We start from the raw sequence: 25,642 nt of genomic DNA, 5'->3' as shown, positions 1-25,642 counted from the left end.
TAATTGTTGACACTAGGTGGCGTGGTTACCTTGCAATCAAAGTACTGTAGATTCATACGACTCTATAAATCGGGAAATTGAATTGTCTTGAAAAAGTTGTTTGGCATGCAAATGTGAAAATAAATTGTTGCAAAAATCAGTTGGTGACAATATTTGTCTGTAATAGTTACTGAAATAACACAAAATGGATTCCATTATGAGCACAATGGATTAGACATTGATATATGATCTATAAGGTTACCGTCTGTGCAGCGTGTTGGAATAAGTGATGATTTGTCAACTAATCATGTGACATGAATATTCAAGTAGAGACCTCAATTGAAGTGGACACCTATATCTAAATGATGAAGTTGATAAAATCACCTAAATTGATAGAATCCTTCTTTTTTTTCTGTAAAAAGATACTCTCCTATTGAAGAGATGTAGATGATCATTGTCCCCGGGGTGGTGTCACCGGCCCTTTAGAATACAGATGGACTTGTATGCCACAAGACAATTTATCTTCATCGACATTCTATAGAAACTCACCAAGAATTGTTCCAATTCCTGGACAAAGTATGACAGCTTTGTAACCGGTAATGTGATTGGTGGTAAGATGTCAGTAAGTTTTGTTTCAATTGCTTTGATTGGTCAGTACAAAGTGACGATGGATATTAGAGTTGACATGGATAGGTTACCATGGGGATTTTAGTTTGAGCAGAAGTGACAGTGTTAGCGTGTCTAAGTGTGAACTCCTCTGTCCTAGAAAAGAAAATGGTCATGGTCAGAAATTAGGGAAATAAGTTAATGATACTGGTCCAAAAAGGTCTTCTCCAATATATGGTTACTTGGTTGAACAGTGGATTGAGCTTCAAAGGAATAATCAGAATACCAAAGACTATTTTAAGTTAAGAAAAAGGAAAACAAAATATTGAAACTATGTGTCATACAATATTAAATGCCAAAGAAATCCCCAGTTCATTACATAGAAGGACATTATTCTAAATTTTTTCTTGTTAAGATTCTTTTTCATTCTTTTTCTTGTTAAGATTCTTTTTCATTCAACATTTTCTACATTTAAAATTTAAGTTTCAAACTCTTGTCACCAATGTAGGTGAAGATGTTTGCTCTTATCCGACATACTGCACATAATGGTTTTCATACAGTAATAGTTATAGATTTCCTTACAAATCTATATTTTAAGGACACCATGAAATTGGAGAGGGAAAGAGAGGAATATTGTAATACCTAAATAGTTTCTCATTGTGCAGCATCCGTATCCGTATCCCACTAGGCAGGACCAATTATGTCTTAAAGACGATTTTAGCTGTCCATTGCTGCCCTCGGACCTAACAGCCAATTTTGAATTATAGCGATAATTTGGGATGTATTTTTTCCTTATTTTTTTTACCCCATGCTGTTTCTACACCAGTGTAACTGGGACAAGACCTAATTAGTTGCAATATGATGAATGGTGGATCAGAACTGTGAATGGATAACTGTTTAGAGTACAGCAGACCTGTTAGGGATAAAAGCATCACCTCTTCTAAGAGATATTGAGGAGAAGATTTCAGAGACAGATACAGCAGTCCATCATCCATATCAGTTCTATAGCACATCACCAGCAACCTGGGCATAAATATGGGGGGAGAAAACTGTTATAAGGTCTACTGGAGTTTTAGTGTTATTTTGGGCAGTCGATCTTTACAGTATTCTGAACATGTCAGTGGTTCTGCTAGTGCTTCTGTGTATGGGGGAAGCAAATATGGAATCTTGAATCAAGTTCAATGTACTAAAAATATTGAATTTTATAAATGTTTTGATTTTTGTATGGAAGAAATAGACATTTTGAAATTATATGAATATATTCATTAAAATATTCCGTCTTTGCTTATTACAGAGTTCGCTCCCTTGCGGATAGGTATCGATTGTTATGTCATTATTTTGTGAGTACAATTCACTTTAAATTTCTCTGAAAACTATTATTTTACGCTCGCAAACACATGACGTAACAATCAATACCTACTAGTAAGGGCACATAACTCTGTAATATGCAATTATTCTGAAATAAGGTATTTTATAAAGCTTTTTAAAAATTTAAATTTCCTTCAATATGGACTCTGTCGTATTTCTATCCTAACAATATTTTATTATTTCTATCCTAACAATATTTTACATATTAAAATCTGTGACTTCCAACAGTTAAACCAGTCAATAAAGACCACCCAAAGAACCAAAAAATATAAACTTGTCTTTAAAGCCAAGGGGGCATAGGTCAAATTGTGATGAAACTGGATTTTTATGACCTTGAAGAAAGAGTTTAAGGTTGTAATTAAACAGGTGTTCATCTTGCACAGTTCAAATTAGGATGAATTTGGAGCTCTGAAAAGTGGTCTTATTAGACAGTTGGTCTTATTAGACAGGTGGTCTTATTAAACAGTTGGTCTTATTAGACAGGTGGTCTTATTAGACAGGTGGTCTTATTAAACAGGTGGTCTTATTAAACAGGTGGTCTTATTAATAGACAGGTGTCTTATTAGACAGTGGTCTTATTGAAACAGTGGTCTTATTAGACAGTGCAAGTGGTCTTATTAACAGGGTTCTATTAAACAGTGGTGGTCTTATTAGACAGTGGTCTTATTAGACAGTGGTCTTATTAGACATTGGTCTTATTAAACAGTGGTCTTATTAGACAGTAGACTTTATTATACAGAGGTGATAATGGGTTTTAAGGCAGGTGGTACTGTAATTCCTGAACTTGAAGAATGTGAATCTTCTAAAACCAAATCAGCAAGATAAAAATGTCTTGTCAGGGAGCTTCATTCCACTGGGATAGGATTTATAGGTGTTTGTTTTTAGAAGACTTTATTTTCGCAAGCATGTGCTGTTACAAATTGAAACCTGTCGCTCTTTCGGCTCATACAATATATACTTTTAACAAAGGCCGTTCCCTATCAAAACTTATCGACCTCTGAGAAATTACTGGGCATGTTGTTGAATCAATTCTTTGGAATTGAGCAATAGTTTCTCCCTGTTAACTGTTACATCAATAAAAATGCTGTAGTCACGATTTAAGCTCAATTGACTTCGAGATTAGGATGGTAAAAGTCTCTGTGAGATACAGTGAGGTGAGAACGGATCATAAGCTCTCTACCACTCCCCTTGTAAACCCACACATGGCCAGGACTAATTGTGTTCTGTAAATGCCTCAGTAGTCCATACACACTGACATAAGTATATTTCATTGATAAAAGCAGTATGTGTAAAATGCATGACTTCATCATCATCTCCTGGAGGCATATTTATGATGTTGTACGTGCTCTGTGTGATTACGTGTCGTGACTAATTGCTCTCTGACGTAACTATAAAGTTAAAAAAGAAAGAAGAAAAAAAAGAAACAACACCAGGTTCATAATTGGCTTTATATGTGATACCATGGTTAAAGACTAATAGAATCTTACGTTGGTCGGTCAGATGGCCAGGGATATCTCAACCTGAGTGAAAGATTTTGGCTGGTCAACCTGGGGCTTGCAATTCCAACAGACAGTTGTCCAACCTGGGTAGGGAAAAGACAGCTCACACATGCTAGACAGTGACATCATCAATACATGCGACAACCATTTTTACGCATAGCAACTTTCTTCACCATTTGTCGAGTATGAAAGAAAAAGAATCTTACAAAGGCCTCTCAGGTGGACAGGGCTATCTCAACCCTCGTGAAAAGATTTTGACCATCAACCCTTGGCAAGCCTCGGGTTGACCAGCCAAAATCTTTCACTCGGGTTGAGCTATCAATGTCCACATGACAGGCCCATGTAAGATTCTTTTAATCTTTTCTGCTGGATAACCCTGTCAAGTATGGGAGAATCTGAACTAACGGAAAATCCTGTTACAGTATCTAGTAACACATGATATTGCAACAACTTCACAACAACTTTTGAAAAATAAATACTTGACTTATAAAGTTAATAAGAAATAAGAAATTCTTTTCCTCACCTCCTTCCCCTTTTCAACCTCTTCAGGATCCACCCCAATGTATAGACAAAGAATGCACACCTAAAAAATGTGCATTATACATATGAAACTCATTGTAATAATTTCTGAAAATGTCTGAAAATGTCTGAAAACTAGCATTCGTAATCCAGACATTGCCATCTCATTTGTTATCACTTATAGTATTAAAGTCGAGCACCATCGGTTGACCAGCCTATAGCTATATATATATGTGATAACCTCTTTTCACTTCTGTCACCAGTATATTGGAATTTACTATCAGGTTCTTGTAGTCACTATGGAAGAGTCACTATTTGGAGCACAACATTATATTGTAATGGAAAAGGAACACTTGATCCTCACCGGAGGAAGCAAACCTTTGAAAAGTGACACCATTATAAATAGAACAAAAATTGTATCATTGTGACACCCATCTCTAAGGATATCAGCACAAAAAACGAGGTCATGTCGTGTCTTTAGGAAATAAAAGTATAAAGTAATTTGTAACAGTGAGTTGGTAATAGGTGACTGTTTCCTTACGGTAAATGATGTAAGGAACCTTGTGATGGGTTGAAATCAGATCCATGCCGTCAAGTCATTTGTCTAGTTTTAATTCTATTGATTGTTAGGGATATAAGAATTCTTGTGATTGGTTGAAATGCGTCCCACGTCTTCCAGTCATTTGTCAAGTTATAATTTTATGGATTGTTAAGTATGTAAAAAGCCATGTGATTGGTCAAAATGAGTCGCATGCCTTCCATTCATTTGTCAAGCTTTGACAATATGCATTGTTAGGGTTCTAAGGAACCTTGTGAGTGGTCAAATTCAGTTGCATGCCATCCATTCGTTTGTCAAGGTTGATTTCATTTCATTTCAGAATATTTATTATCAGATGTTAAAAAACAATAGGAATTGGGCAACAGGCAGCATACCTATACACGCCTGGTACTGTCAAGGTTAATTATATTGATTACTGCTATTGTTACTTTTGTGTTGTTTATTGTCACTATTTACTTTTTTTTTTTTTTAAATTTTGGTAATTAAAATGTGTCTCTTTGTTAGTGAACGTGTCACTGACACAACTCTCATCCATGTTTATGATTTTGATATTTACGTGGGTTTTGAACTTAATTGTGACTCATAGGTAGAGAGCTAGTGGTTTAACTTTGCCCGACTATTCACTTTAATCCTGAGAATGTATAAGGCCAAAAAAAAATGTCGATTAGGGCTACACTGGCAAAAAAAATTGGGTTGGTCGGTCAGGAGTATTTTTTTGTTTTTTAGTGTCTTTCCCTATAAAATGATGGCCAGAACTGGAGTCTGAGAAAGAATTCCCAACTTTTTAATGTTTTTTCGTAGAAAAGTGAAAAAAGGGGTGAAGGATGTAAGGAAATGTTTGATGCTTCAAGCATTGCAGCCTTTATTTTTGGATTTTTTAGCCTTAATGAGGTCAATGTCATAATTTCTGTAAACTTACTCACCCTTGAAGACATATTTGGACCCTTCTAATTAAAAAACTGGAACAGTTCATTATGAAATTAGAGGCATTAATGTCTTAATTATAGATAAGGTAAATTGAAGACCACAAAACTTGTTGTCATAACTATAGAACCATGTTGTACCATTAGTGTAGTCTCCATGATCTATTTAACACTTGTAGGGTAAAAACTGAATAAAGAGCAATTAAAAAAGCTATGCTTCATTAGCATTATACCTGTAATTACTAGATGATTGTGTCTAGTTAGTGGTGGTACTGTGGTGCTTCATCGTCACGTCTCAGATTATTGTCAGATCAACCATACAACCTTCATCAGAACGATTAGATTCGCCATGTCTCTAAGCCATGGTGCCTAAAAACGATGGTATAATGGATTTTGAGTTTTCAGAATCGTGTCCGTAATTACAAACATGTATCGAGATCATGTTTGTGGTTTTGTATCTCACCTTCTGCTTCGGAAACCATTTGTCACATTCTCTATACATGGCAGTCCAATTAACTAGGTATCTGTAATCGTAGATGGAATAATGCGTGTGGATTATTAGTTTTGCCTGAAATCATTTTTCATTGTAATAAGCCCGATCCATATTGTCCCCTGCTAATATTAGATATCGGTGATGGCTTTCAAGGAACGAGACAGGAAAGATGTCCTAATGTGTAATAGATTGGAGTTTGATGGGGATTTTACTAGTGAGAACAAAGGCAATATGATTATTATAATGAAAGCATTATTTATAGATAGGAGAAAAAGGATATTAATATTAAAGTTAATTTTGTAACTTTATATCCTAAAATTGTAATTCTGTATTATATAAAACCTGCTACCATGGTTTCTGTGCTCTTGTTTAGTTTGGCATGCTATTAACAGTCAGGGTCATTAAAGGATGTGCCAGGTCTATAGGTGGCTGGAGTAACTGTAGAAAAACCACTGACCAGTGGTCAGTACTTGGCAACTCCCACACATAGGATTCAAACTTGCGACCCAGTGATGGAGGGCTTGTGGCTATAATTTGGGGCATTTTAACCACTCAACCATGGAAGCCTGCTGTTTTTATGTTATTTAACTGAGAGCATATATCAAAGGTTCGTTAATATCTTTTCCCATGCTGAGCACGTACAGTAATTGGTCTCAAGGTATTGATTAAAGGCTTCCTGAACAAATAGTGTTGTACAATTATTTTATGAGGTACAAATTACATGGAATAAATCCATTGGAGGATGTATGAAAGTTATGGTCATCAAAATCCTATTAAACAGCTTATATAATCTGATGTAACTTATTAATATATGTATTTATAATTGACATATATATTTATATGAATGTCTAGTTATATCACTTTGACAAAATGTGGGTGTGTTTGATAGATTTATTTGATATTTTAAAAAACATTAGGTAGAGAGGTCATTGCAGGATGTTGCATTATCTTCTGTCTCTTTTCATTCTGTCTGTGATAAGGTCATTCATTATCACTATTTCTTGTGTTGGTTTTCATGCTTCATACATATCATACATAATAAGATATCTAAAAGTCACCGTGATACAAAATGTAATCATCAGGGCAATTTCAAGCTAAACACTGGTTGGCTAATCCAAAAGTAAGAGTGAGTGAGTCCATAGTAACGTATACACTATTCAGAATGATTGCTGGTCATCATTTTCGATCTTTTGGCCAGACTTAATAAACATTAAGCATATAAATAACTTTTTCTTCATCTGAGGCTTCTACTATTGGAGCCGATTGTTAATTTACAAGAAACAGTTGATGGATTCTGTCTGCAGTATTTAGTCGCTAGACGGTTTTCGCTGAATACTTCGTCTGTGTGGAACATGTAAAACGCCTTCTTACGAAGCTGGGGGACTTAACGATAATGAGCCATTAGTGAAATGCAACATACTGTTAGCCCTGAAAGTTTTAATCAAAGTTTTTAGAAAATATCAATTTTTGATGTTAATCATATTTTAATTGGATGACTTCATTATAATATTCAAAAACAGCTTGTGTTTTTGAGAAGGTGGACTCCAGTGTGGGTACAGAACATGAGTTGTATATTTGTAACATCCTGTTATCTTTAGTTTAGATTCATAGACAGACTTGGTCTTGTTAATAATTATTCCATAAAATCAAACTATTCATCTCAAGCCAAGTGATGGCCATTTTGTTTTTTGGCATGACAGCCTATTCAGAAATTAGGATTATGGATTTCTTCTCCTATATACTTCACTTGTACATAATGTGAGTGTGGTTTTGTTTTGAACCATGCATGACTAGTAGTCTGTTAATGTGTCATGTAAGAGATAATACAGAAATGTTGTATATAATACTGAGGTCTACAGATGCCTGCTGTCGATGACACCCATTAGTTACCTCCCCTGCTGTTATAAGTTCAGATCATTGATAGAATATGGCTATACTTGTATGAGCGTGTGTGTTTTGTGAGGCGACTAGTAGCCGATTTGTGTGTCTGTTTGAGATAATGAAGAACAGATACCTTATTTATAAGGGTATACCTAGTTCACAGATGCCTGCTGTCGATGACACCCAACAGTTACCTCCCCTGCTGATATGAGCCAAAATTATTGCTAGATATGCAGACTTCCGCCTGTATACTTTACTCGTTTTGAGAGGTGACTTAAAATAGTAGCCTATTTGTATATCTCTTTGAGATAAAGAAGAGCTGTGTTGTGCACTTCATAAATGTATACCTGGTTCACAGACATATGTTCTCTATGACATTCAATAGTTATCCCCCTTGCTATATAGAAATGGACTAAAAGCCCTCTGTCCCTTAATCAACTATATAAACACCAAATTGCAACAAAATGGCAAGAAAAGGTCAGTGATAGCAAAAAAACTAAATATTGTCATAAATTATGACAAAAATACTTCATATTGTTGCACAGTTGATAACAAAAAACACTAGACATTTTTTGTAAATGAACATTGTTTATTCCACAAAATATTTGTTTATAAATATTTCTGCTTTGCCCACGCACACACTCTATCTGACTTGACTGGTATTTCTGAGAAGGAGATGAACAGCATGACTCTGGAATTCACGTCTGAAATACAATTATTGATGACTATTTTAAAAATTAAATGTTAATTTTATGTAAATTAAGATTCCTTCTACTCGACCAGATATTCAATTTTGATAATTTTTACGTATGCCTCTCCTGGTAATTGTGTATGCAATGAAAGATGAAATGAGGTTGACTGGTTTTGATGGCAAAAATCTTAACATCAGTCATACTTTTTTTCCTGAAGAAAATTGCAGATACAATCTATTCAAGAAGCCGAAGTGACATAAACTTAACTTTTTAGCTTGGCATCTGTTTGACAAAATGTTACATTGATATACCAGTATAATTGATATTCACTCGCAAATAAAGCCAAATAATTCAGGAAGAATTCAATTGATCATTATTTAAAAAACCCAGTTATGGCAAAAAATCAGTTATATTAAAATGCAATAATAAACTTGAAGTATAAAAGATCATTATAATGCTGCTTACAATTTTACAATAGTATTTATGAAATACGCTAGATATCCTTTAAATGTAATATCTAAATCTTACAAAAAACGTCTAGAAGATAAAATTCAACGCATACTGATTTATTTAGAACAACAAAGAAAAAAAATTAACATGTTCTCATTTATTTAGTAACATAGAATTATACATAGATATCAGTTACATTAAGTATGTTGTATAAACCGTAACCACAGAAACATATACACAGAAATTGGTAAGTAACAATTTCAGCATACTTCTTTTCATGCTTAAATTGTTTCATACCGTATTCGACCCAATAAGCGCCCAGGGCGCTTAAAAAATTGATAAAAATGAAAAGGTGCTAATAAGTCAAAATTATTGCAAATTTATACCGTTTTATGTAGTTTTGGTCCTTATTTATGCCTGGGCAATTGAAATTGAGGCCTCAAAAAGGGGGAGAGGGGCTTATAGGGACATGGGGGCTTATTGGGTCGAATATGGTAATAGAAAATACTGTTATCTTGTAATTAAAGTGAAAAATAAAACTGAAACTATGAATAGCTTTAGATGGAAAACATTACAAATTATAGAAGGGGAGTTGTGAAAAAATATTTATTATGCAATATCTAATACTGATATTAATTCATATGTTTGTCGTATTGGCTGTTTTTAGAACTGCATTAACTTTGATAAAATAAACATTATGATTAAGGTAAATATCATTAGCTATAATGCTTTCTATCTTCAAACGATACACATTTCATCAGCAGAATTGATATAATATCATATAAATAAAATATAAATACAGGACATTGATAACGAATCGTATACTGTAAACATACATATTTTGGTGCAATCCAGTCAGGCTAGCATAATGATGAATTTGTACATTCGCATAGAAATATGATTAGCACAATCATGATTAGCGCTAAAATAGCATTAGCGTTAAAATATGTAGATCTACAGTATGAACCACATGCTCCCACTATAGCCAGTGTATGGCCAACCATTAACCTAGCGTTAGTCTGCCCGCAGACCAAAGTGATCAAGTATCCATCACACTCAAGGTCAAAGTAAGTTCAAGGTCAGTAAAAATGTTTTCTATATAAAATGTTTTATCATTTTCCACTTTCATCAGCATTATATTTCGTGATAACCTTGAAATAAACAGTGTTTGGTATTCTAGAATTAGTTACTACTATACATCAGGAAAATAAGAAATGTCCGAAACCTTGAGATGGGTGAAAATGTTGAAGATCCATCAAATTTTTGAAGACTTAAAATTATAATGTGATAATTACATGTATAGGCATAATCAAATCTCATAAACGCAAGTAACTGCCCTATCCAGGTCTCAAACTCAAGATCTACGACATCAAATCGCCGAGCCAATCCTCAAAAAAGAATATTTCAATGTGATAAATATGACCTTGAACTTGACTTTTCTCATTTAATCATGCTTTAATGTGTTCATTCATACACTTATGTGTGAAACGTTGCCTTTTTTTCTTACGTTTGTGTTCATTCATGCATGTCGTGTAAGAACTGTCACCAAAGTTATTTTAAGCATCATCACCTGGCATCGTCCTTCAGCAGAACTGTCATTGTATTCCTTCTGTCTGTATTGAGTTGAGACGCAGCAGCATAGCTCATCGCCAGGCTATCCATACGGAATCCGCCTCTCTTACACAGGTGGCACTTGAGAATGCGAATAAATGTTCGGCGGAAAGCCGTATTAAACATGGTGTATATGATAGGGTTAGCCAGAGAGGCGATATATCCCATCCACACAAAAACAGACATCATTTCCGGCGTCAACGCCACCATACACGCTTCACATGACACAGATAAGATGTTTACGATGAAGAATGGAGTCCATAGAACAACGAAAACTGCAAAAATAATCCCTAAAACCTTGGATGCTTTCTTCTCATTGGAGGTGGCCTTTTTAGACAGAATTTGCTTCATCCCTTGAGATTTATTAAAGCGTTTCAATAGATATTTGATACTCTTTTTCGAAGGGTCATGTCGTTTGAAGTAGACATGCTCTGGTGATTCGGCACTTGGCCGCCTGCTATCGTCGCTAACACAGTGGCCGTTACCCACAGCCGTACCATTACATTTTTGTAAGAGTGGCATCGTTGCATCCTGTGGCACATTCAGACGGTACATGTGGAATGAACTTGGGTTTAAGTTGATGGTAAGATATTCAGACGAAGAAGACGATTCCATATCGTCCACTGATGACTCATACATGGTTGGTCGCATCGTATTATAGCCTCCTTCAGCCAACTGGCTGTGACTATACACACGGTAATGGTTTTCTACTTCTTCCATATCGGGAATATTGCCATGGCTGGCGGACAGTTTCCGAGGAGAACGCTCCTTAGGAGTTTGCTCTTTACTTAGAGAATTTTCCTTACATGGAGAGCAGTGATTGCACTCCTTGCTTGGTGAGGAATGCTCCTTATTAGGGGATCCACAGCTATCCTTTAAACATAGGTCCATTTCTCGTTGGATTTGGAAGTAATGTTGCTTCCATTCTTTGAATTTGAAATCGCGAGTGAGATTCCCACAGCTGTGGAACTGGACTGTCTCGGACAGTCGCTGAGGTGAGGATGTCTTGTTTTCTAGGTGAGGCATGTTGTTATAGGACGCGGCACAGTGTAGACTCAGTCGGTCCCGTTTTATGGCCCTTTGATCCTTCTGAGATCCACATTGACAAAACTCTGATCCAGTATTCACATTACAACTACAAGGACATAGGTTTGACTTAGGAACGAAGTCTCTTTGTATTTCACATGAGCATGTTTCAAGTTTTGCAGCTAAGTTGTGTTCACATTGACATGAATCACGTTTTGATTGAAGTAAATCCGTCCTGGAATCGCACTGACAACTGTCATCATCGGATGGATTTGAGACACGAATCTCCAGACATGACATGGAAGCTGACCTATTGGATTCTCCTTTGAATGGAGAAGGAGGAAGATTGTTTTGGTCGAGTTCAGGTTCTGAGTCCTGCTGAGCGTCGGAAGACGGGACAAGGTCATAATGACCATGAGGATCTTGGGTATCGTGGTTCTGTAAATGAGGATTTAAATTATCCTGTTGAGACAGAATCCCAGCTAACATTGTAGCGTCTGTGTCACTGTTATTTCCCAGGCTCACCTTACGCGATTCATCGTCACTAGGGGGAGATAACATTGTACGAATCACACATCGATTTTCACCGTAGCGATTACGCGGTCGATAATTGTTGGAACGCTCAATATTTTTCATAAGAAGTTGATTTTTCCAAAGTATTCGTATTGTTAGTACATACGTTATAAGCATAATTGTAAGAGGAATATAGAAGGCAAAAATTGAGGCATAAATCACAAAATTGGCGACTTTTGGCACACATAATCCGTCATTGTAAACATTTGCTGTGTCTTTGGCCCCGAATATGAATATCGGACTACTAATGGTGATGGATACCATCCACACAAAAAAGATTTTCAAAACGACCATCATTTTTGTTTTGTTACGTCCATATCTCATCGGATACTTCAGTGTGAAAAAACGATCCATTGACATAGTACACATGTGCCAAATCGAGGCTGTACACATCAAGACATCTACTGCGACCCAGAAAACGCATACGCCAGCATCAAAGGGGAAGTACCCTGGAATTAAATAAAGGTCTACATTAGTATTGGTGATAAAATATATAAATCTGATATTGTTTCAAAAATTTGGCAAGAAATGAAAAATGAAAAAAAAAGGTTTCTAAACTGTGTACCAGGAATCTGGTAGACACATTGCAATAACAAATTTTGATAATATATACAAATTATTACAAAATCATTGAAAATGTTTTAACAATCTAAAAATACATGTATTCATAATGTTATTTGTACAAACTTGGTGCATAAAAGTGAAGCATTGATATAGTCAAGACTCCCTTAGACTATTCAGATATGACAGATTGTCTGCTTATTAAGGTTTATATTCAGTGGTTTATTAAATAGTGTTTAGATTTGATTTGTCTACAATTTCATATTGAAGAGTTGTAATGCAAAGTGTTATGCAAGTTATTCAAAACTCCAAACATTTATATTTATACGATTTGTACATTTATCATAAATAATATTTATAGGCGTGTCTCAAATATTTATTCAATTTGTTGAGGCTTTGGATCTGAGCTGATCATTGCGAACATAATTCAACAGACATTTCTAGTTTCCCATCTGAAATATAAAATAGTATGAAGACTTAATTCATTTTCGTTACCATCAAATCCATGCTGATATTAAGTAGGTAATTTTATGGCTCAGACCCAGTAGGGACTGGGGTATAGTTTACAGTGAATCTGCTGTTAATTCAGGTAGATGGTCTAGTATATTAGCACGTTTCTGACTACCTAGGGATCCAGTGATGTTTTATTTATTGGAATCTTTCACTAGTAGTCCTACCGGACTGAGCTCTGAATTGTTACTGTGTCACTAGATGAGCCTAATTCTTTTTGAAGACGTACTCGTCAAACGCCATTGCTTGAACAATTATATGTTATTGTGTCTTCAACTAAATGTCAGTTAGTGCAGACGTTCCGAGATACATGCCTTAATGAATGAATTATAGTTTCCATCAAAAGTTAAACTTAGTTATCAGGGGAGATATGCTATTTTAAAGGAGAAGTTTGAGTCAAGTAAAAAATTTTTTTTTTCTGAAAGAGAATAAAGGGAGGTTACTCTCTTGTAGAGGCATAACAGATTTTTGATGAAGGAAATTAAAATGGTATGAAACTGATAAAAGGAGAAAAAGTTTGGTTACATATATTTATGTTCTTGTGGAAAAAATTCGTAAAATATTTTATATCCTCATTTTACTTTCTGGTAGATTTTTCAGTGAAAAGTCTAGCATTCTCCAGGTACAATCAACAAAGTCTATAAATACCACTCAAGGGACAAAGAAAACAATATCGCTAAGTGTTCTTCATACACAGGTTAAAGTTGTGTAAAAATTGGCCATCATCATTAACCCAAAGAAAGTGGTCTTATGAAGCAAGTTGTTTTGATATCATTATTAGAGGTCACTAAGACAGTTAGTTTATGTAAATCAGCTGTAGAACATGGTTAAATTTCTTTAAAGTGTAACAAATGTTAAAAAACATTGTGATTTCTAAGAATAAACCTTTTACCAGAATCAGGTCAGATTGGATGCTGTCAAGTCAGTAACACAAGCTACAGAATGTTTGTAATCGAGGTATCGTTTTATCAACAAGTTGTCCCGCATGTTATGTTGTCTTAATAACTTGTTTGTTTCAGTTGTAAAGTTTTCTAAATGATTTTAAAACATCAATAGTTATTTCTATTTTTTACATCCACAACTTGGGTCCAATCTAAACATGTTGCCGACATGTAACTGACGTTGATGGTATAATGTGGTACATAGTTGTACCATCACACGATGACGACAGACATTTATACCACAAAGAGAGAGTTTATTGTAAAATAAAATACCTCTAACATTGCAATAACATAACAAAGGGATGTGTATTGATTCTGTTGTATGTGTCTCCTCATTGCCGTCTTGAATTTGTTCTCTTGAGAAATATTTTGTTAGAGAATTTGGCTGATACAGTAAGTTGCATAATGATTTCATAATTCACAGACAAGGAACATGATTATATTAATTGAAATACGAAATGTAATGTTATAAAACTAAAAAGATGAAAATTAAACAAATTGAAAATATATAGATACCAAACTGACAGCTATAGACACATAACCAATAACCAGTAGTTATCAGAAATTACAATTTTCATATGAAATAAGTTTTCGTGTAGATTGCTTGCGGGGGCTGTAAAGCTATTACGGGATGCATATAGCTGAAGTAATAATCTAGAAAATTCTAATAATAATACATTGTGTATCTATATAGAAATCTCCGCTGAAATTGTATAAATAAAGGAAGGGAATGATTTGTGGGTATTTATATGTAGGCCTTCGTTAATTATATACTGTTGACATGGATGGAATGTTAATGGCAAAGGTTAATTATAATTATAACGAAGATTAAATCAATGAGGAAGAATCTACATCAATAGATAGCTGATGTAACTTTTATGTGTATCATTTATGTGATCACTGTTAAACTTGACTACGAGAATTATCTGGGATCGGCAGTGTCAGTATGAAAATAATTTTTTGGTATCGATTATCAAATATTTGTGTCACTTGATGATTAAAACAGTTTTGAATGTGATAAGGAAGGCTTGTATGTCATTAAGTCCGCCTCGTCAATCTTACGTGACGTCTATCCATCAGAGAGAAAATGTTTCCTCACCTTCGTGAAAAATTGTATCTCCATAGACCTTTATCATATCGACTTCCCAACCTCGTGTATCATTTTCTACAAATGTGTGTTTCTTTAAATTTTACAGGGATGATAATGTTATAGATCTACATTGGCTTGGTTATGTATTTGTTTGTATTCCACGTCCTTTATTAACATTGGTTATTTTAGGGATGTGCCAGAATGTTTCTGCAACTGTGTCTTCGCAACCCCAACCAGAGAGGAAGCAAATGGGGGATCTTTAACTGACCGTCACCCCTGCAGACATTATGTAAACTCTGTTAAAACAAAAGCTGGAAGAGTTCATTATACAATTTCAGTGGTGAATGTGTTAAAAAAAATAGGCCCCTTTAATTGAGAAGGATAAGTATATGAACTAAGTTATGTATCATTTGTCACAAAGTTGATTGTTGTTGAAATGATTTCATACTATGATTTCTTGAAACAAAAAGCTCAAATTTGTTTTGTGAGATCAGAGCCATATCTTATATTGGAATCAATTCTGAAAAAAATGTTGTTGTTGACTTCCAATCATGTTTTTGAAGAGCACATAAGTTCATTAAGTTTATATAAAAACACTCTTATCTCAGAATGCTCTGTTGTAGTTTCAAGTTGTGTAATGAAATCCCACTAATCTGACCCCTGTTGTGTTGTACAAGTTCGGTGAGTTTAGATGATGAAATGCTCCCTTGTCAAGGTTGAGGAGTTGGTGTGCCTGTCTTTGGAAAACATAGCAAATTTTCATCACAAAAAAAACAACAACTGAAAGATGTTATTGCAAAAACTTAGCATCTGGATAATGCTAAATTTACAATACTACATCATTTTTTGGCTGATGTGAATTTGTTCCTATCTGTCTGATGTCTTTGACAGACAGATGAAGACAAGGAATACCAGGTCATGACATTCTGGGAATGGCTAAAATTCCTCAAAGAAATTGCACACCAATACACAAAGCCGTAAACTCATAACTGGACAGAAAAACCAGAGAAAAACCCATCAAACCCGTGGTAGGATTTCCATGTTTGCTACACAGTAGTTCTGATTTATGTATAAATAAGCAATCTAGTTTTCTATGAATGTGCATTTCCATGGTATTAGATGTTGAGGTCTTGAGGAACACTGACAATGTTCATTTTACATTTATGAGGTTTTTACATCGGGAAGTCGAAAGTATGGGAGGAGAAAATTTATTCTCAGTAAATAATGGACAAGAAACACTGGTAACTTTGAGTTATCACCAATAATGTAAAAATTTCATGACCGTCAAGCATATTAATGAACAAGACTGCATGAAAAGCATTTGAATGATAGTGCCATATCAAAGTAATGTGTAACATTTCCATTAATTTAAAGAGTATGTCTGACTCGAATTATTGTGATTTAGACTTGTATCCCCAATCCCAACAATGTGAATATTAGTCTGGAATGTGAGAAATTTCTGATCTGTTTCAAATGTGTTTCACAGTCTTGAAAGGATTAAGATCTCTATAATCTTCTATGCTGAAACTGTTACCATCTCTATATATGTATGCTGTGAACTAATTTTGGATACAACTCATCAATTATACATGTGTAGTTATCAGAATTAATTGGTAGTGTTACACCTTATAGCTGGTGTGACGTACTTTAATCCTGTGTACTAACTCTGTCTATAATTTTTCTTAATAAAGGCTAGACTAATTTAACATTTCTTTATTTAGACAAGACTTATTAAAATTAATATTATCAACAACAAAAAATAATAATAATAAAAAAAGTGAACACTCCCCCTCCCTTCAAAAAATGAAAATAAAATCAGAAACAAAGCAAAACCCATCAAAAGATATCTTAACCTATCAAATAAATGTGGTTGCTGTGAAATATAAAGTGGACACTATAGGAGTGTTTCATGCATTAGATTGATTAAATGCCGTGTATTTGAGTCAATCTTTAGTTTGGATCGAGGCCCAGTCAGAATCAGAATGTTGTCCTAAGTTGTTGCTAAGTGATATGAAATGTCCATCATGCATAATTAATAACAGATGTTTTGAAGAAAATAAGATCAGTCTAAAAAAAGTTTATTCTGATTGATTGATTAATTACATAACTAGAATATTATGTTTATATTTTCTTTGATAATAAACTGCCTTATATTTAAAGTTTCTGTATGTGTTTATCTTTGCAGGTAAGTGAACTATTTTGAAGATTTACAGAGAAAGAAGTTTTTGTGTGTATGGTTGCTTTGTGAGGTCAGCTGATCCATCAGGTAAAATACATTTTAATTAGTTTTGTATTACCACATGACCTTGATCCGTGCACTCTAATTGCTTACAATCGATATAAAATACAATGAAATATATTACTGATGTATCATTGTAATTCTTTTGTATACAGTGCACCAGACAGTTGTTGTTACAGTTCATAGCTAAAACCCTGGTCACGTTTCAAATTTCTATTCTGAATTCTTCATTTATATTCTGCTTGCATGCTGGAGCAGTGCATGTGCTTTTTGCAATTGAAATTAATTTTTCAAATAAAAAAGTAGTCCATACCATTATATTCTCTAAATAGGAAAATCCATAGCACTCTATATAATGTATCAAATTCTATAGCGTTATCAATGGCTGCTTGTCTGGTCTATAGAAAGCTGGTGTATTTACACAGCAATTAAACCAATCTATATTCCAGGTATGGAAACATATCCCAGCTGTCGGTTCAAATCTTTGTATGATATTGAGCGATTAAAACCAGTTAAGTAACTGCAAGTCATCTCGACAGAGATGGTCCAATTCAACTGGCTCTATTAATCATTCTAGACAGTGTCAGTATCTCAAGTCTCTCGCTATCCTAAGTTAATATTTTCTAAGGACTTTTTTTTCAATTTTGAAAATTTCCCTACGCTGGTGTGGGAGAACTTGTTATGTGATGGGTGGCTATTGTCTGTGGTCAAGAATGACCGCATGACCATGAAATGACCCATAAAATCATTTCCCTGATAAAATATTTTATTTTAGATGGTAGTGACTTCTTGAAGTTTTTGTCCAATGTTTTGGTAACTTATCAATAGAATTGACCAACATATAGAACCTTTATTACAAAAGGTTATTTTCTTGTAAATATAAATAGAATTATGACTGTAAGAATACAAACATATTAAGACCAATTTTACATCATCTTAGGTGGGTTCACATTTAGGCTTCGATATCTAAAACAATTTCTTCAGGATCATATATGCTTAAAGAATACTTTTATTGATTGTTTTTCCTGAATTAATAAGAAAAAATAGTCAAAAAAACCTCATCTTACCAAATTGACATACTATTTGTTGAATTATATTGATCACATCAAAACATAGAATTTAGGTAGGTTGGGGGGTTGGTTGGTTATATCTCTCTAAAATCACCCAAGGGACAAAGAAAACATGGTCGTGGTCGCCACTTGTCCTTTAAACGCAGGTCAAGGTTGGCCTTATTAAACAGAGGTGTCAATGGCAGCTAAGGCAGTTTTTACTGTACACATTCTACAACGTATTCTTAGGTATAGACTGTGTGAACCCACAAACTGTCTGTCATATTGTTGTTAACGATTGGCAGTAATCTGCTCTGATATGGAGCAAAATAATGTCATATTTTTGCAACGACACAAACAACTTGTACCTGTTAATGCATGGAATAATCTACCCTAATCAGGGGTGGCCAAATAAAGATAAGAAAAATTCTCGGTTGCCGAGCCTGAGAATGTCATGACGTTGCCATGGGAGCCGATCAAAGATAAATGTCTCAGTATCCGAAACCTATCCCTTTATAGTGATTGGCTGTGCATAGTCATATTGTAGTAAATGGAGGGGCTAGACTGTTCAGCCCTGTGAGACCTGTCGTCTGCTGTAGGCAACATTCTTGTTGCGAAGAAATCTGCACCATTGACAGTTTGCTAGACAGATACATTTTTGAGCATAATGTCTAGCATAGTAAAAATATGGTCAATTTTCAGGAGGAATATTATCTGTTAACTTGGTCACACTTATTTCTCCAGAGATTTTATGGAGTAATTTGCTGTTAATATAGGCTTCAATTTTTTGTGCTTAGATTTGAAAGCAATGTTGGATTAACACAAAGATGAGTTGAAATTCCATTAAAATTTGTAAATTTGCTATGTATATTGAATAAAAAACATCATTATACAAATGTTCAACACAGAAAATGCTGAAGCACGTAACTTGTACCAAATTTATCCACTTGGAATGGAGGGAAAGTTAAAAAAATGTTTTGTAGAAAAGTAGAAAGTAAAAGTAGAAAATATCATGTGTAATTTCACTCTGAACTTGTCTGTGTCATTGATAAACTCAAGCCAGTCCATTGAGTGTTTTAAGTAGCCCTAAACTTCTGCAGTTTATTTAATATCGAAAAAGATTTCTTATGGCAAAACATTTTGCTCCCATATGGAATCTTGACAAATCAGTTTTTGAGGAGATCGGCTATTTTATATGACCACATTGGTCTGGTGGGAGCTATGTTAAGCTACTCTCTGGTCATTTGTCTACAAATGGTCTTATCTCTTTCATTGCCATTGTCTGGACATCCAGGGATTGACTTGTAACCTCTGACCCCTATAAACCAAACATGGACTGTGCTGATGTTTGTTTCGAAGTTTTTTTTATTGGTTTGGAGGGGTGTTTTTTTATACATCATCTAAGGGGTTCTGAGATGAACACAAAGATTGTTAGAAATAGAATCATCAGCATTGTTTCAGGAGTTTCATATCACTCGGGATTGGTGTTCCTTGTCTACACAGATTATCACAGTCTGATGACGAACTGGTGGTGGTGATGACAGAATGGCATTTACAGCCCAGACAAACATTGAAGGATCTTATTTATATATAGATAAATCATAACACCAGTGGTCATTGTGTCAAACAAAAAACTTTTATATCTCTGCTGCCTTTTGGCTGTGAACCAAATGAAAAATGTGAACATTTGAGAGAATTATCTCCCTTTATTATTACTTTGGTGTGGTAACTAGGTTGATAAAGTGATAAAGTTATCTTCTAATGAATTTATGTATTCAATGGCAGGGTGGTAACTAGGTTGTGAGCCCTGAGAGTGATTTAACCTCTGTGTAAATTACCTCCCTTTACCTCTGTACTTGGTTGTGAGCCCTAAGAGTGATTTAACCTCTGTGTAAATTACCTCCCTTTACCTCTGTACTTGGTTGTGAGCCCTAAGAGTGATTTAACCTCTGTGTAAATTACCTCCCTTTACCTCTGTACTTGGTTGTGAGCCCTAAGAGTGATTTAACCTCTGTGTAAATTACCTCCCTTTACCTCTGTACTTGGTTGTGAGCCCTAAGAGTGATTTAACCTCGGTGTAAATTACCTCCCTTTACCTCTGTACTTGGTTGTGAGCCCTAAGAGTGATTTAACCTCTGTGTAAATTACCTCCCTTTACCTCTGTACTTGGTTGTGAGCCCTAAGAGTGATTTAACCTCTGTGTAAATTACCTCCCTTTACCTCTGTACTTGGTTGTGAGCCCTAAGAGTGATTTAACCTCTGTGTAAATTACCTCCCTTTACCTCTGTACTTGGTTGTGAGCCCTAAGAGTGATTTAACCTCTGTGTAAATTACCTCCCTTTACCTCTGTACTTGGTTGTGAGCCCTAAGAGTGATTTAACCTCTGTGTAAATTACCTCCCTTTACCTCTGTACTTGGTTGTGAGTCCTAAGAGTGATTTAACCTCTGTGTAAATTACCTCCCTTTACCTCTGTACTTGGTTTTGAGCCCTAAGAGTGATTTAACCGCTGTGTAAATTACTTCTCCTCTTACCTCATCATTACACCCTGTCAGATTATCATTGCATGATCATATTTCATTTGCTTTGACAGACCATCAGAGGTGCCCATTATGTGTGTGGATATAACCACAGGAGATAGATGGCACTGCCAATATTTATGTACAGGCCACACAAACATGGCTGATTACAAGACGAAGGTATTGACCCCCATCTCCCCTCCCACCTCCCCCTCCCCCCTCGCTCTCTAAGGATGTGTTGGCCTCCTCATTGATCATTGTACTGATCATGTGACACAAAAACAGACAAATCCGTGGTTGATAAATCACAAAAATTGTAAATCTCTTCAATTGTATGGGTTAGCCCTTACCTAAAGTCAATCCTTTATCATGATCAGAACTTACATCCACGATACTTCTTGTATCTTTGATTGAACAAATGATAACATATATACTATCCAACCTCGTCAACTCAAACTCAACTTGACAAAGGTAAATCTCTGAATCATCAAAGTGTTTAAGGTACTTGTCAAAACTGGTCCTTGTCTAATCTGTATCCCTGTGTATTATGACAATTGTAAACATTTTCTTTCTTGATTTATAGTATTTAAACCTGTATAATCTGGAATACTGGCTATACCGGCCAAATATGCTGGTCCTGGGGACATCCAGCTGAGACATGTTATAAAATTCTTGGCCCTACAAGTGGGTCAACAAAGGCCTTCAAATCAAACAAGGTCTTCATGTCATATTATGTTCAACTGTGCTTGCATATATATAGGTATTCTGTAAGGACTGGGTGTGAAAGAGAATACATTATTTATTCCAATAAACGCCCATGGGGGCCTGAAATTCAGACATTTGATCTAGAATTTAAATATTTGAATGTTTGTGTGTAGGGCAGGTTTTAGAAAATAGATAAAATTGCATAGTCGATGCATGATGTTTATTGTTGAAGATGCAGTGTCACTATACCATGGCTTCGATTTCCTCTGATATAAATCATTCTATCTTTTACTCTTCTAATATGAAGAGGGAGAGATTAAAACCTTACATCTGTTTTTGACGGTTGAAGTGTTTCTTTAAAAATCTCTTATACCTAGCTAATGGCTTAGTTATAGAGATGCTAGCTGTATCAACTCCAACTGTCTCTGGTATTAAAGCTCTCTTTGAAAAGATTCCTTATTTGATACAAAAAAAAGTCAAGTATGAGAACGCTGGATTGAATTTCAGATATGGTGAAAAAATCCAATGAAAGTGGTATCGGATGAAGGCCTGAGATTTGTAACAGTTTCTTTGTGTGGTGTAAATTGATATCTTGTTGGCTTCTGAGCCCGGTAGCTGACAGACACTTTTGATACTGTTGCTGTACGTGGTACTACGGCTGATCAGGTTAGGCAGGTTGGTCATTACACCAAGAAATTGAACAAACAACATTAACCTGACCATTACAAACTCCTTATACTATCCCCTAATCTAGTCATGTGACACAACCCAGACACTCAGGTCTCCACACTTAATGAGGGTTCAAGGTCGTCCCTAATCTAGTCATGTGACACAACCCAGACACTCAGGTCTCCACACTTAATGAGGGTTCAAGGTTGTTTCAAGGTCAACGGCCCATTAGGGCCTCTAATCTTTTGTTTGTCAATATCATTTCAAGGTCATTAGTTCCTGATCGTTCTTTAGGCACTCAGTGGAAGATCAAAGTGAGAGCAGAACCACAAGCAAATGTATTTTAGATTATAAATACTTCAATGTTAAAACAATGGTCTTTGTTGTTTGTCTACCATAAGGTTAATCTATAAATGCTTCAATAGGTATGGGTTTTTTTCAAGATCATTTTGTCAGTAATGAAGGTTATTCTTTGTTTATCGATCATTTCAAGGTCATCACAACTCTACAAAGTACTCTGTTCCTTATGTTGGTATACTATGAAAAACAATGGCCTTTCAAAATTAATGGGCATTCAAGGTTAAAAGTCACAAAATAGAACTTAGCTTTTCAAAATGACTTTCTCTTTTTCATCAAAATTCTCTCAAGGTCATTGAATCTTCAAGGTCATGTTTCTCTTTCTGATCAAAGTCTGCTCAAGGTCATTGAATCTTCAAGGTCAACAATATTTCAATCAAGCTAAAAGTTCTTTTGACACAGTGATTCTATTTCAGTTAGATTTTGTGGTATAAATTGGTTAAAATTGAAAAAAAAAAGAATCATGTATCATAAATTACAAAAATCATGAAGGTCAGATAAAAATGAGAAGATTCCCCAATGATAAAGGAAATGTTATCAAATTTTGCATGTCTTATCACTGTTGTTGTAAGTTAGGTTGACTGGTACTGTGATATTTTGGAGATATGATACTGGTACATGCAATTTGTTTCCAGGTTTTTGCGTGGTACAGGACGAGATAAAATAAGACAGTTTCCTATCCATTACTTGGCTACACAGATGTGTGTATAGATTTAAACTCTTTTCACTTTAATGAAAATTTATATAGGAACAGACTATGGTGGATATCAACTGAAGATATAGACAGGGTCAGCCGATATGGTGGCTGTTTAATCTAGGAAACAAATTGGTGGCTTTTTAAAGCATCCATTGTCCATATATAACCCTGAGACGGTTTTTAAACTTGATCTCGAGAAAGGCTGTGTTTGGAATATTGAATGCATCTTTGGATAATATCGGATGTTGTAGTTAAAGACTACATTTGTATTAACTGCAGAGTTCTGAGGTCGGATTTCATAGCAGAGTTTCAGAATGAAGAAGATTTTTCTGCCTAATCTGGTCCTTGTTTTATATAGAGAATAGGAAATAAACAGTTCATATAAATTCGTCTACTCTAGGTTTGAATTTATGTTTAAAAATCAAGTTTTTAGTAAAAATGTTTTTGTTTGTTTATTGTTGTTGATATCATGTATAAACAACTATTGTTGATATATGATACTATCTACTGTCATGTCTGGGATTTGTTCAACTGTTGATGATACATGTGTTAAAATCCTTTAATATAAAAAATAAACAAATAGATGAATGTCATGTTTATTTTGTTTGTGATATTATGTAAACAGCTACTGGATGATTTGATACCATTTAGACTTGGTTGGCATTTGTTTGACAGCTGATGATCCATATGTTAGTATTCTTACAGAATTAGAATTCATGAACAGATAAATATTTCAAATTATCATTTGTCATTATATTTTGACATTGCTTTGAATGCAATAAATTTTGATTTTAAGATTATTATTTTCAAAGAAGCCATTTTGAATAACAAATGTGATTTGGTAATGCTTTGAAAGTTAAAAAATGATGTCATCGGTATCAGATACCCCCATTACTGTTCTGTAATACAGTTTAATGCAGTATATCTCCAAGATATATGTGTTGGCTCACAAAAGGATATTTGCCATTCAGCAGCAAGTTATATTGCTTTGGTATACAGATTATAAAAAAAAATACCTGATGTAAGAGCTCATGATTACAGACAGATGGTAAATACCAGTATTTTCTTATCTGCTTGAAATTGATCACATTGCAATATTTAGATAACATTAGAATAGTTTACACAGGGGATAGTGTTAAATGGAATAACCAATCATTTCTATTTAATCTGAGGTAGAGTAAAACCATATCCCAAAGGTTAGGCAACCTTTGTAATCTTTGTATATTAGCTACAGGTACGGAAAAAAGATCTGGCTTTTAACAACTTGCAGGTCCAAAATCAAGGCCATTTGACTAGATCCATAAGGTCAAGGTCATTTCAAGTTTTAGTTAACAAGGTAAAACTTGTCATTTCAAACCCACCTTTTAATGTCACAAATGTTTACTGTACTTTCACTGTTTAAAGTGTCAACATTTCCCTACTAGGGCCACTACTGATAATGTCTTCTTATCCTGAAGAGTCAAGTCAGAGTATAGATCACACTTTAGCTTGCAAAGCCAGTATATCTTTCATGTGTAGAGTCAAGGTCATCTTTCATCTTACAAGGTCAGGGTTATCTTTTATGTGTAGACTCAAGGTCACCATTGAGCTGACAGGGTCAGGGTCACACTTCAGCTTAAATGGTCAGCGTTACCCTTCTGACTGAGGTTTAATAATTACCAGATTTTTGTGACAGCTTAATCATTTCCAGTTTAATGTGATAGTGTCACCTTTAGCTGAGTAATGATAAGGCAATGCTTAGTACAAGGAGGTCGCTGCTGTTGTATACACTATAAATGACAATCTACTCCTTGACCACTTATATTGATTAATTACTAGAAGATGTGTTACACCATTGTCATGAGTTGATGTGATTCGTTACTTGTAATAGGTGTTCTATTTCAGACCAAGGAGGCACACGGCAAATTGGTGACGAACCGAGAACTTTTGAGACGAAATAATTATAATTCATTAGAGATTTGATGGCTTTGTCTATATCAAGTAACACTAGGATATATAGAGTGTCGAGGGAAATCACTCTCTGTCAGTGTCAGTCATCGGTCAGTCTGCAGTTATATTTGATGACCACTGGTCATTCTGTATCTTTGATGACCTAATGATTGTAGCTCTTCTCTAGAATGTCTAAAGA

General features: G+C 34.9%; 2 protein-coding genes across 2 annotated transcripts in view; one reads left to right on the top strand and one right to left on the bottom strand.

Moving 5' to 3' along the window:
- LOC138308195 (26S proteasome non-ATPase regulatory subunit 1-like) overlaps positions 1–25,642 on the top strand; it is a 206,243-nt gene that overhangs the window by 44,892 nt on the left and 135,709 nt on the right. The gene's annotated exons all lie outside the window — the stretch shown is intronic.
- The window catches only part of LOC138307427 (D(2)-like dopamine receptor), a 28,351-nt gene continuing 11,110 nt past the window's right edge, over positions 8,402–25,642 (bottom strand). The window contains exons 2-3 of the mRNA XM_069248168.1: positions 10,540–12,628; positions 8,402–8,531 (exon numbers count right to left, since the gene is read on the bottom strand). Coding sequence (XP_069104269.1) covers positions 8,471–8,531; positions 10,540–12,628 — 2,150 coding nt within the window. The 3' untranslated portion in view covers positions 8,402–8,470. The remainder of the gene's footprint in view (positions 8,532–10,539; positions 12,629–25,642) is intronic.

This window comes from Argopecten irradians, chromosome 14 (assembly GCF_041381155.1).
Source record: "Argopecten irradians isolate NY chromosome 14, Ai_NY, whole genome shotgun sequence".
NCBI lineage: Eukaryota > Metazoa > Mollusca > Bivalvia > Pectinida > Pectinidae > Argopecten > Argopecten irradians.
Note: the sequence above shows the minus strand (reverse complement) of the source record. Positions and strands in the feature narration are given on the sequence as shown.